General features: G+C 47.2%; 1 protein-coding gene across 2 annotated transcripts in view; it reads right to left on the bottom strand.

Annotated features, from left to right (window-relative positions):
* Positions 1 to 3,182: 3,182 nt before the first annotated feature.
* LRRC66 (leucine rich repeat containing 66) overlaps positions 3,183 to 13,548 on the bottom strand; it is a 28,949-nt gene continuing 18,583 nt past the window's right edge. For both annotated transcript variants that reach the window (XM_081812390.1, XM_081812391.1), the window contains 2 exons: positions 12,159 to 12,348; positions 3,183 to 10,133 (listed from right to left, as the gene is read on the bottom strand). In XM_081812390.1, the coding sequence (XP_081668516.1) occupies positions 7,930 to 10,133; positions 12,159 to 12,348 (2,394 nt within the window). In that variant the 3' untranslated portion in view covers positions 3,183 to 7,929. The remainder of the gene's footprint in view (positions 10,134 to 12,158; positions 12,349 to 13,548) is intronic.

Below are 13,548 nucleotides of genomic sequence, written 5' to 3'. Positions count from 1 at the left end.
GTGGCTTGAAAAAGCAATTACTGTTCTCTCTCACAGTTCTGGAGGCTGATGGGTTCAGCGGAGTTACTTGTGCTGTGGCTCTTACGGGGTTGCAATCAGGGGGTGGCGGTGGCTAAAGTCATTGTCTTTATTCAGTGTCTGGTGTTCAGGCTAGGATGTCTGGGACATCCGGGAACTGGTTGGGCCTCTCTCTCTCCATGTGGCTTCTCCACATGGCTAGCTTCAGCTTCCTTATGCTATAATGGTCTTAGGGTAATTGGACTTCCTACGTGGTAGCTGCTTCTTCCAGAGCAAGCTTCCAGGACACCCCAGGCAGAAGCTATAGAGCTTCTTCTGCAGCCTCGGAAGTCCTGCATGTCACTTCCGCTGTCCCTGTTGGTTCAAGCAGTGACAAGTCAGCTCCAATTGGAGGAGGTAGGTGGAAGGATAGCCACCCCCCTCCATGTGCGCTGCACGGGCACAGAGGGAAGAACTGATGGTTTCATGAAGCATGTTTCTACATGAATTCCTTCATAGCGATTAAAGAATGATGTCCGTCTAACCTAGAACTCAAGTTCGAGCATCTCAGATTTCTTTCTAGCCAGGGGCAGCCAGCACAGCAACAGTAGGATTAGAACCTTCAGCAGGAAAGAAAGAAAAGAAAATCCCACAACTAAGCTGCTGTACTGGCAGCAGGATTCCTTTCGCTCTGTTTTATGAAGATTAAAAGCGAGCACCCGCCCCAGGCTCTCCAGGTGGGCCCGGGCTGGTGCACCCGGGTCGGGGCCTCGCTCGGCTGCCATGCCAGGGAAGCTCCTGGCTCAGATTTCCTGCGGCCTCCATTGTCCCAGCACCCCCAGCTGTCTCTAGCTCGACTGGCCAGCTCTGCCCTTCAAGGGGCTGTGTGAATTTTTCCTATGTACCGTTGTCAGCCTGTACCAATGTTTACCTGCCTGCGACATCCAAGGTGACTGTCTTCCAATGACTGTTTTCCTTAGTGCTCTGGTTCCAAGGTCACTTAACGTTTGAGTGGTCTCCCCGACTTTGTTTGTCCCAAAGTCCCATGGCTTTTAATGTGTGACTTTACAGAATGGGAGATTTTTCAGAAATGCAAATTTCATATTATGGCAGAAAAACCGGAACTCTTTATTCTCTGCTAAAAGACAGCAGGAATCTTTGGAGAGAAGCTGATTCCATTCTTGGGGTAATGTTCTAGCCTGGTGTGGAACTTTTATTGCCAGAAAGTGATGAGGCTTTAGAAATTCTGGAGAAAGACACAGAAACCGGGTTAAAGGTGGATCTATTGGCCAGGTTACAATAAATTGATTATCAAAACAAAAACAAAAAAATATGGTTAACTCAATATGTTGAGTCATGAAAAGCAGGAGTCAATAGATAGTTAAAGAAAAATAATGAGAATTTTCTTTTTAAATAACAAATATTATATTTGCATTGTATTTATTCAGAGGAGCAAAGATATTACTCATGCTTAATTGTACAAATTGCTTCAGGACTATAGATACACAGACACCCAAAGGGAGATGAAATATATGTCAGAAAAAGACTGGGAAAAAAATGTAGGTCCAGGTTTGGGATGTCCTTGTCTATTACGGTGACCCACGGGCATTCATTATATGCTAAATTATAAAGACTCTGTAAAACTTAAAAATTCAATAAAACTTTCATTGCCCACATTACCCAGAATCTTCAGATAGTAGTAGAACATTAAAGTGGGATATTGAAAAATATAAATTAGCAGAAGTTTGTACAGAAACTAGATTCAGTTAGCTAGAGGTCTTGTCGTCAAACTCTCGTGAATATGTGATTTTCAGGCAACAGAAAGAAGGTACCCTCTTCCCTTGCTTATTGGTGGACAGGCTCGTGAGACCTCCTGTTGTAAGGCTGTAGCCTGCCATTCACATTTGCTTAATGACATAGTAATCTAGTGTAAAGCACTAATGAAATCCATCAAAGCCTTTCATTCAAAGGCTCTAAGTACCCCCTCTCCTCCTCCCACCTTCATTTCTCTTGGGTCTGAACGCACTTCAAAGAAATTGTAGCCTTGAGTGGATTCGATTTTGTCTTTTAAATAGACTGGAAATGAAGAGACATCTGCTTGCTTGCATATATTTGCCGTTTGATGGTTCCAGCACTTATCCCTCATGACTCCCTTGATTTTCCCCTGCCCTGCATGACCACTGCAAAGAACCAGACAAAGGCTTCTGGAGGGGAGAGAGAAAGGCCCAAGCCCTCACATCTGGAACCATTCTAGAGGGCTAAGAAAAAGGTTTTACCAACTTGGTTGAAAATGAGTTTACTGACACCCGGATATTAATATAGCATTGTGTGTCAGCTTTTTCAATTTAAAAAATATATACATTGAACCTGAAGGTTTTGTAGGAGGGAACATTAAAAAGACAATTCATTTACGGCACTGGTTGCTCTTCAAGAAGAATAAGGTATTTTCCCCCAGTTTTATTGAGATTTAATTGACATTCAGCACTGTGTAAATTTAAGGTCTGTAGCATAATGACTTGACTTAAGAAGACTAAGATTTTAATGTTTCATATTTTGGGTTTACAGTCATTGGTCCAAGACTTATTTAATAGGTTTAGAAACATGTAAAGGTAAATTATACAAGGGACTCTTCAGATGTTTCTTAGATGAAAATATGCTATTATGGAACTGTGAGGCTGATAAAAATTGGAGCTACTTTGCTAGAAAAATGCAAAAAGATTTATCCTAATGAAAAGTAAGGTAAGTTTTTGGTTTTTTTTTAAAGATTTTATTTATTTTTTAGAGAGCGAGCGAGAGAGAAACAGCATGAGAGGGGAGAGGGTCAGAGGGAGAAGCAGGCTCCCCGCCGAGCCGGGAGCCCAATGTGGGACTCGATCCCAGGACCCTGGGATCATGACCCGAGCCGAAGGCAGACGCTTAACCATCTGAGCCACCCAGGCGCCCAAAGTAAGGTAAGTTTTAAAGGTCATTTATGTAATTATAGAATGAGAGACCTAATCAACATAAGGGAAACTCAAACAGAGGGGAAACTTGAGGTGAAGAAGATCTGTGGGACTTTAGGTGGTTTCAGGTTTGAGGCAGTTTGCAGGCAGACCCCAAAGGTGAGCCGTTTTGGAAATCTGGACGTCACAGGCCTCAGATCTCACGCACACCGGGCAGTGTCAGTCACGTTTACAGCAGGCACATTGAGAGGGGTTGTAAAAATTTATTTTTACAAGCGCTTGCTCAGAAACGGAGCTACTTACCTGCAATGCCTGTGGTGTTTATGCCGCATTACCAGAAGCCCTTTTTTTTTTTTTTTGGAAGCGTGAAGAAAAACAAACAAAAATAGTCAAAACTGTGTATTTGCCAGAATAGAAAGTAATTTTTCACTTCATAAAATAACCGCCCACCCTGAGATGATTTTCTGCTTCATAGACTCTAAGTCAGAACTGAATTTCACCCAACCGTTGCAAATTGGCCAACAGAAGATCCGCTAGAAGATCTCACTCACGCCACGCGAAGCCTTGTTTCTTCCACAATTCACAGGGGCGCAGTAGGGGCCCCCGGAAGAAGGAAGTGGTCCACTCTGCTTGGGCGGAATGAGCTGAGAGACTCACAGAGGAAGTGATCCTTACACTGTATCTTGGAAGCAGAGGAGGTATTTGCCAGGCAGGTGAGGCAGGGCTTAGTGGAAAGGTCGTAGGTACAACCCAGAAAGTGGGAGCAGTGCGGGCTAAGGGGTGGTGGGGTGACATCGTCCGGTCCCCTTGTGACTTTGGAGGTCAGGAAGGAGGTAAGGCACAATGAAATAAATATGGGGTGGAGAGCTGAGCTGCCCAGAAAGCAGGGCCAGATTCGTGGACATCCTTGTACGTTGTACTCAAGAATTTTTCATTCCTTTATTTAATAAATTGATGTATTGAAAACGTACTAAACGACAGGCCTTGGGGAGATAAGACACATTTTGTTGTTGTCCTCGTGGAGGTTATAGTATAAAAAGGGCAGACAGACATTAAATCAATAATCACACACATAACTACTTAATTTTACTTGTGATAAGCTCTTGTGGGTGAAGGACAATGCTTGTGTCATGAGGGTTTGTAATGGAAACATCTAACTTAATCTGAGGATCCTAGAAGGCTTTCCTGAGGAAGTGACCATGAACCTGAGAACAGAGTAGAGGCTACTGAGTCAGAGGAGGGCTTATTTGGGTGGAGTTGTTGGGTGGGGTTGGAAAGAACGTTGAGGGCAGATGTGACAGGGGCAAAGGCCTGGGGACAGGGAGTTTCGCGGGGCTGTAGAAAACCCAGAAGCCTATGGATGGACTTTAATCAGAGGAGCCTCATGATCGTATTTGCATTTTAGAAACCCTCCCCTGGCGGTAGCATGGGAAATAGCAACAGCATACGGGACTGAAGGTAAATAGACCATGTAGCTGTGTGCTGTTATCCTAGATCCAGTGGGAGGGTCAAGGTGAGAGCAAAAGCTGTAACAGTGTGGACAGAGAGGAGGGAATAGATTTGGTAGATAAAGGGCTAGAAATGGCTGTTCTTTTTTAATTAAAATTTTAAACCATTTTATTTATTTGAGAGCGAGAATGAGTTAGAGAGCACAAGCAGGGGGAGCAGCAGAGGGAGAGGGAGAAGCAGGCTTCCCGATGAGCAGGAAGCCCGATGTGGGGCTCAATCCCAGGACCCTGGGATCATGACCTGAGCCGAAGGCAGACACGTAACCAACTGAGCCACCCAGGCTCCCCAGAAACGGCTGTTCTTAATGACCAGTGAATTAGATTGGAAAGAAGGGAGGAGGAAGTCAAAAGAATGACTCTAGGGTTTCTGGATGGAGCAACTGGGTGGATAGTGAAATGGAGCACAAAGATAAGATGTGGTGGAGGATTAGGAGGAGCCAAGGAGCTTCATTGTGGACATGCTTGGTTGGAAGTGCCTACAGAAACGTCCCATGGGCAGCTGGATGCGAGCATAAAGTTCCAGGAAGACTTCAAAGCTGGAATTACAGAAATGAAACACATCTGCAATTAGGAGGTGGTGGAATTGAGAGCTCACCCCGGGAATGTGAACTGAGTGAGAAGACCGGAGTTTCCAAGACCACACCCTGGGAAACATAGCTATTCAACAGGTGAGCATAGAAAGAAGAGGTAGAAAGGAGCCCGAAGAAGAATGACCAGAGAGGTAGAAGAATCAGAAGAAAGCGTATGCTGGATATTCTCCATCTGCCCCTCCTACTCTGCGTTCTTCCCTTCTTCATCCTGCTTTGTGACCCCTGTGGACTGCATCTACTGGCTCTCTCACTCTCTGGCTTCTAGAGGTCAGCAGCTGGGAGGCACTGACAGAGAAGGGAGGGCCAGAAGAGAGAGAGAAGCTGGGTGATTCCTCCTGTTGGATTCTGGACTGTTAGTGGCTCTGTTCCTCTACCCAAGTCCACACTCCTATTGTGCATGCGTAGCTGAGGTTCTTTCGTCTCTTGCAGACCTAAGGGTGGGAAAGGTGGTCCTCCTGTTGCTAAGTCCTTAGGTCCCTCATCTTCCTTTCCTGGTTCACCTTAATCCCATCTAGAGCTTTTCCAACAGCTCCTTCATTAACCTCTGTCCAGTCATTCCTGTTTCTTGCCATCTGCATCCTGTTGGGATCCTCACCTTTACAGAGTTCTAGCACAAAGCCACAGAATGAGTTTCAAGGTGGGGGTGGTCTCCAGCGTCAAATGCTGTGAGACCTTGTTTGATGAAGGCTGAGGAGTCCATGCTATGTAGCAACTGGAGGGTGTTGTGGCCTCAACTGGCACAGGCTAAGGGAATGATGGGCTGGAGCCTGATGGCAGTGCACCAAGGAGTCAATGGAGAGGCACTGACCATTCCTTTGAGGAGCCTAGCTATTTAAAGAGAAGAAGGTGGTATTTTGAGGGAGCTGCAGGGTGGTGTTTTCTTCCTTTGATTTTTAAAAAATTTTTTAAAAGATTTTATTTATTTATTTTAGAGAGAAACAGAGAGCATGAGTGGGGGGAGGGGCAGAGGGAGAGGGACAAGCAGACTCTGTGCTGAGTGTGGAGCCCGATGCGGGGCTCCATCCCAGGACCCTGAGATCATGACCTGAGCTGAAATCAAGAGTCGGACGCATAACCACCTGAGCCACCCAGGCGCCCCTCTTCCTTTTATTTTAATGCTGAAGGGACTTGGGCACGCTTTTAGCCAGTGGGAAGGAGCTACTAGACAGAGAAAGCTTGGAAGTGAAGGAATGGGAAACATGAATGGATCCATGCCCAGGACTGTAGCAGGAGCTGACCGGAGGGATTAACCTTGACCACAGAATGCTGACTTCTTAGCTCAGAGCCAAGGAGTGAGTGTAGATGTGGACAGTAAATGTGTACTGCTGTGGGGTAGGGAAATGAGGGGGTTTCTTCCTGACAGCCTAAATTTTCTCAGTGAAAGTTCAAGGGCAAGGAAATTTCAAAATTGCAATTGTGAACAACAGGGGAGAAACTGATCAGGGACCAGTGAAGGTCTCAAAAGTTTGCTAAAATAAATGAATAAATGATTGGTCTAAATGATATAAACCAGAATGCAGCATGTGTGGAGAAGTGATAATGTCATGAGATACAGTTGGAAAGGTAGGATGTGTCTAGATTATGGAATTTGGTCTTTATATAGGCAATGGGGAGCATGAAATTTTTCTGGGTTTTTGTTTGTTTGCTTATTTTTTTCTTTTTAGTAATCTCTACACCTAACGTAGGGCTTGAACTGACAGCCCTGAGATCAAGAGTTGCATGCTCTACCCACTGAGCCAGCCAGCCACCTGCATCGAAGGTTTTTGATTAGTGGAGAGATGAAGAGAACATAAGACTTTTGGGGGGGGGTGAGTGGGGGCAAGGAGAAGTACTAAAGGTTACAAAGAGGCCTTAAAATAATCTAGGAGCTAGATAAGGATGTGCCTTATTTGGGGGTTGAGAGTAGAGATGACGAAGTTAAGAGCCACTGAGGAGCCAGATCCTATGAGACTAGTGGTGATGCCAACAGGTGCATTGGGGGATGGTTAGTTCCTTTCCCCAAATTCAGTCCTCTTCCATCTTAATCCACCCTAAATATACACTCTGAGCCAAAGCAGGGTGCTTTCTGTGCAAACACTGGTTTGACATGAACTGCCTAGCCCCATCCAGATTGCCACACTGAAATGTCTCCCTGTATAGACATATACGAACTTCCACAGCATAGAGCTTAGAGGTGACTCAGATACAGGAACTACAAGAGAAAGAGTCGGAGATAAGATAGCAATTTCAGTTGGCTTTCCTGGGTGGATGTCATGATACTGTTGATCAAGAAAGATCACATTTGTGAAGGAAAATGATGAATTTTAGGTCCCGGGATGATCTATGTGGATTTGGGCCACTGGGGTTGAGAATGTGAGTCTGGAGCTTGGGAGGGAGGCCGGGCCTCGTGGCGCTGATGCAGGTGAGGCCTGTATGGGGCTGATGGTGAAGCGGCGGGGCCCAGGGAGAGCGGTACCTCAGAAAGACCGGGAACAGCTCTTTGAGGAATGGTCTCTGAGAGGGCAAGCAGAGGTGGACGAGGGGTGTCAGGAAGGAAAAGGAGAAAATGCCAGAAAAACAGGAGGATACACAGAAGAACACAGCTCCTGACAGCCCAGATTGGAGAGTCCCACCAAGGAAGGGCTAATTGAGGATAATGGCATATGGTAGCTTTTCCTTTTTACAAACAATACCACTTCTCTTCTTGAAGACTGATTTCTAATTTACAGTTCGGTCTATAAAATGGTCCCTCTTTTAACATCACTTACGAACAAATATTTAGAGTTGCTCTGAATCCCCCTAACTTTGTAGTTTCACGATCACCGTCCAGAAAGCTGTGCTGTTCTTTGTGTGGAATTTGTTTAAAAAAAATCTGTTCAGCGGTTCTAAGGGCTTCAATCTGAACTCAAAATGTTACTTGAATTCCCTTTGATTTTCGAGTTCCACATCGTAGTAGAGTAGGTCCTCATACAGCAAGCCAGCCCCCAATAGGTGGCCCTGGGTCTGCGTTTGAATATTTTCTAACTGCAACAGGTTCTCTTCTGAGTATTTACCCCAATCTCTGCCATTGAAGGGCTCCTGCGTTCCTGGTAAACTGGTTTCACTTGGGAGCTCTTGTAATAATGGCACCTGGCTCCTGGAACGGCTTTCAGCATAACCCCGCTCTCCTCTTTCACACTGAAGAGCCGGTTCATCACTACAGGATTGTAACAATTGTGTGCGGCTTCTAACCTTTCTGGAATCCGAGTCCTCAAGAGTGCATGCCAACCCCTCATTCGCATCAGTGTCCGTCAGGTGGGGATTCATGTTGCCCCCTTCCGAATTTTGTTGTGAGGCTCCTAAGTTTTCACCGGCAGTGATTTTGAGAGGAACATCATTTTGAGCTGTGTTCATTTCCTGAAGGCAAGGTTCATATTTATAAATGTCTGAGTCTCTTTCACGACAGTCGCTCTGGTCAGGATCTGAGGGAACTTCAGCAGACCATGGTGGTGTTTGTGGTACAACATCTACATTTAAAAATTCTAAGTCTCTAAGTGAGTAATGCCACTCTACGGCCTCAGATCGGAGAGCTGCGGCATAATCGCAGATGACCATGCCTGGGGTCTCATCCCCGGAGGGACTGTTACTGCCCAGTGATCCAGGCACGGTCAGTGGACCCTCAAATGTGTTGGTGTTAGAGGCACCTTCCAGATGAGTCTCACACAAACCTGAGTCTGGACCAGAAATGAGAGGGTTTTCAAAACAGTCCTCCTGATTCTCACACTTCTCCAGAATCTTCTGGCAGGGGATATTGTCCTCAGGATCCTCTGATGATGTAACATTGTCCTTCCTCACCCCCGAGTTCTCGTCCTCCGGGGGCTCACTGGCTCTGTGGCTCTTCTCACCATGTGCCTCTTCTTCAGTCACATTTCTTGCATCCTCTGAACTTGTTGAACTTAGAGTAAATAAAGACCCTTCATCAGAATCAGAATCGTAGCTGCTGTCCAATGGGTACTGAGGGTCAGGAGGAGCATGTTTCTGCCCTGGTTCCACGTCACTGAGTGGGACCGCACCGTGGGAGGCGGGAAGCCCTTCCTCAGCACTGGCCCCCTGGAGCCTTTGCTGCTGTGTGTCCTGCAAATTCAGGTAAGTGCCCACTTGCATTTCCTTGGAAAACTCCGAAGGTAACCGCTCATTCTCTCCAGCCCCCTGTGCTTTCGTATGCGTTTGCATTTGAGAGAGAGAAGCTGCCATTTCTCCTGAGAGGGGTGCATTTAACTCACCCGAGTCACTGTGAATTGAGCCAGAGACAGTCTGCAATCTGCCAGCTCGCACAGGGGCGCCCGCTGAATGCACGCTGGGAGAACCTTCCTGGGCCAGAGTTGCATAATTTACTTCCCCGAGAGCATCTTTCCTGTGGATGTGATCCTGCCCTGCTGGAATTCGTTGGTTATGACCAGCATTCGGCTGTCCTTGGAGAATGGAATGGGCTGCGCTGTCACTCAGAAGTATGTACTCCTTCCCACCTCCTGGCCCTCTGCTGTCCCCACACGGCCCCCTGCTCTGCCACCTGCCAGGCTCCCTTCCGCATTCTCCTAGAGGTCCGTTGGGGATGACAGCAGCGCGGGGGCTGGCGGGCTCTTGGAGGGGCCGATCTGTCCTCAGGTGCTGGGCGTTCCCTGCAGCTTCAGTGTCGTCACAGAAGCCCTTGTTTGAGTACGCGTTATCCGCGTTGTCCCCATTGTCGGAGCTGGGCCTTTTGCGTGCGCATCTCTGGTGCCACAGTCTGTCAATGAAAGGCCTGGCGAAAGCCCCCAGGCAGAAAGCCACGAAGAACGTGATGAACACGGCCAGGCAGACGGCCAGGGCGAGGTCCTGGGAAGTGTCTCCCTGTCTGCCAGCCGTGGGCACATCCCTGGGGCTCCTGGCCCCTCTGGGCAGTCGGCGTGGCCTCTCGCTGGCCGGGGCGCCCGCGGGGCCCTTCCTCCATGCGGTGCCAGGGCGCTCAAACCAGCCTGCCTGGGGCCTCTTGGATTGGCCCGGCGCGAGGCTTTTCACAGGCTTCGCAGGACCGTGAGGAAGGTGGGTCTCCTTGGAAATTCCACTTTGGAGGGTCCACTGGTCTGCCTCCTCGTTCCCTGGAAGCGGGGTGGGGGGAAACACAGTGAGTGGACACGAAAGTAAGGCTCTGTGGGTCCTCCTCAGTCCTTACCTGGCTGTCTCAGGTGTGCATGGCATGACGGTACGCAGCTTTACTGACTGATCAATTGGTTGTAACCAACAGTATGTCTCCGGCCACGTGCGCTTTTACACCTGGCCGTCAGGCTTTGGCCTGCTACTTAGAGGCCCGGGAGGCTGTCCGTTTCTTAGGCTTCTTGCCTGATTGCTGCTCATGCGAGGAAAGAAGACGGGGACAGCTACACCGCTTCTCCTTCCTCTGACTCCTCCACCTACTGCCCATTTTGGAGAACATTCCATCAGCCCCTGCACAACCTCCCTTGGCTCTACCTATGTGCAGGGTATCAATTTCTCACTGTGCCCCAGGGCTGGCAAACAGAAACATTGAGGTTTCTTACTGGCTCCTGCCATTCTGCCTTCCATACCCAGAATGCCAGTTGTGGTTTCTACAGAAGAGTGAAACAGGGTGGCTGACATTAAGACTTCTCTGTGATCCGGGCGCCTGGGTGGCTCAGGCGGTGAGCATCTGACTCTTGGTTTCGGCTCAGGTCGTGATTTCATGGGTGGGGAAATCAAGCCCCCAGTGGGGCTCCACACTCAGTGGGGAGTCTGCTGGAAGATTCTCTCCTTCTGCCCCTCCGCCCACTCGCTTTCTCCCTCTCTCGAATAAATAAATAAATCTTTAAAATTCATAGATTTTGGGGCGCGTGGGTGGCTCAGTTGTTAAGCGTCTGCCTTCGGCTCAGGGCATGGTCCCAGGGTCCTGGGATCGAGCCCTGCATCGAGCCCCGCATCGGGCTCCCTGCTCAGCGGGAAGCCTGCTTCTCCCTCCCCCACTCTCCCTGCTTGTGTTCCTTCTCTTGCTGTGTCTCTCTCTGTCAAATAAATAAATAAAATCTTTTAAAAAAATAAATAAAATAAAATTCATAGATTTCTTCTAAACCTAGTAAGCATGGCCATTTTCTACTTTAGTGGCAGTCATGAACAGAACAGAGTCCAGGACTTATTACAAAAAACCTTACCTCCCCCCACCCCCACCCCCGTCCCCATACCCAGTTAGGAGTTTGGGATTTAGCCAAGATAGTTAATGGCAAAAAAAGTTTTCCAGAATGTTCAACTCTGGTAACATAGTCTAGCATTTTGGGAGAATGTCAGGGAACAAATCAAAGTATACTTCTGAAATATATGTGTTTTGTGTGTGTGTATATATATATACATAAACACATATATACACACACACAAAACACACACACACATATATATAACAGGATTATACTTTCATAGGGTTAGCAAGCATTTTATTTTATTTTAATTCCAGCATAGTTAACATATGGTGTTATTTTCAGAGGCAAATGCTTTAAATAATCATGTTTTGTGTTTTAAAAGTTCTTTCTTTGATTAGTTATTTGTTAAGAATTGGGATTGAGGCGCCTGGGTGGCTCTGCTGGTTAAGTTAAGCCTTTGACTTGAGCTCAGGTCATGATCTTGGGGTCCTGGGATCAGCTCAAGTTGTGATCTTGGGGTCCTGGGAATCTGCTCGAGCCCCCCCCCACCTCAGGCTCTGGGCTCAGCAGGGAGTCTGCTTCTTCCCCTCCGTCTGCCCCTCCCCCTGCTCCTGTGCATGCCCTTGCTCACACACTCTCTCAAATAAGTAAAAATCTTAAAAAAAAAAAAAAAAAAGAATTGGGATAAAAATGTGACATTTTGGGGCTTTTCTCTCCCTGTGAAATTACTGTTTTTGACCAAATCCAATTGTTTCTGAGCAGTTTGAACTAGGTTTCTTTGACCATGTGAAGAAAATCATCCATGAACTGAGGGAAACAGGTACCAGTGATTATTCTGTGACACAGCCTGCGGCTGACTTAAGCCCTAATCAGCACTCTTGCTTTCAAGGGGACTGTCATGGTTTCCAATGAGCTCAATTTTCCATGGGCTTTTCTCAGTTCAGCTGGAACCACTTCGGAGAGGAGATGCCACTGACTTACCTACAGACTTACTGCAGATGACATTCCATGTTTTCCTCCAGGATTCAGAAAGGACCTTTTGGAAGGCTGCCACACTGCAGTCACACTCCCATTGGTTATCAGCCAAGTCCACCTCCAGATGGGGAAGCTCCAGAGCAATGACCATCATGGGCAGGATGGTGGTCAGAACATTGTTGCTGAGGTCTACCACCTGTTTGAGAAGAAACAAGTTTAGGGCAGTCTGTGAATCAAGACATTTAGAGACAAAATAAATACTAGTTTCAGGTATTGTTTACATTGCTAGGGAGGCAATACAAATTTAGCCCTGATTTGAGAGTTAGAGAATACTGGGTTTAAATTTCTGCTCTGCCCCCTAGCAACTCTGTGAGCCTCAGCAAACTGTTCACTTTTTAGGAGGCTCCTTCCTAGGGTTGTTGTAAGGGTCAGATGTATGTGAAAGCTTTAAGTATGGTGCCTATGTTAGATGCCCAGTCCTTTCCCCTCCCTTCTTTCCTATGAGTTGCAATTTGTACTGTTAGACAAAACCAAGACTCCCGGTGGTTATCAAGGTCTAGAATTAGATACCAGGTCTAGAATTTCTGGAAGCACTGTGATCTTGAAAGTGACCAAAGACACTGGGCCATGAGAACATAGAACACAGAAGAATTGTGGTTGACCAGAAGTAGCAAAGAGAGATCTTTTGCATCAACAATTATCTCAAGGGTGGTAGTACATTTCCCTGCATCCATGGCCACCTGGTATATACAAGATGACTAATTTTTCTAGTCTAATCAGAAACAAAGAGGAACCTGGGGACCAAAAAGGCTTCAGTGGCTCTAGAAACATAGAGCAGGATCTGCAGAAGTTGGATATGGCTGTGACATGATTCAGCAGGGAAGGCAGTTGGGTGTAGCTCTTGCTACCATTTGCAGAGTGCTGCTATGTACCAGGCATTCTACTGGGTGCTTCAACCTTCCCCTCCCCTTTTCACAGAGGAGGAAACTGGGCTAGGTCACACAGTACATACCACAAAGCCCCTAGTACCAGGGCCTGGTACACAGCAGGTCCTCAGTAAATAATGGAGAAAGGAATGAATGAATGGACTGGCAGAGTTGAGATCTGATCTAGCTCCACAGCTGTGTGACTTCCACTCTGGAACACGCTTTCTTGGAGCCTGGGCTCCCACTGCACGGGAGGAAAGGGCTGGGTGGAGGAGGCCTGCAGCAGGAGGTGTCAGGGGGTGGGGGGTCGTGGGGCTTAGGGAGGGGCGGGTTGGTAGTTAGAAGAACAGAAAATCATAAAAAAAAAATGTAAGCCTTGCTGGAAGGGGGAAAAAAAAAAGGAAAAGAAAATTGGACCATCAATGAAAGCCAGAGCGGATGAATGTTATCCAGGTCAATGGTTTTATAAA

The sequence above is a fragment of the Leptonychotes weddellii genome, chromosome 2 (assembly GCF_054177405.1).
Source record: "Leptonychotes weddellii isolate Sample4059 chromosome 2, ASM5417740v2, whole genome shotgun sequence".
Classification (NCBI taxonomy): Eukaryota; Metazoa; Chordata; class Mammalia; order Carnivora; family Phocidae; genus Leptonychotes; species Leptonychotes weddellii.
The sequence above is the reverse complement of the archived record's forward strand: the minus strand, read 5'-3'. Positions and strand labels throughout refer to the sequence as shown.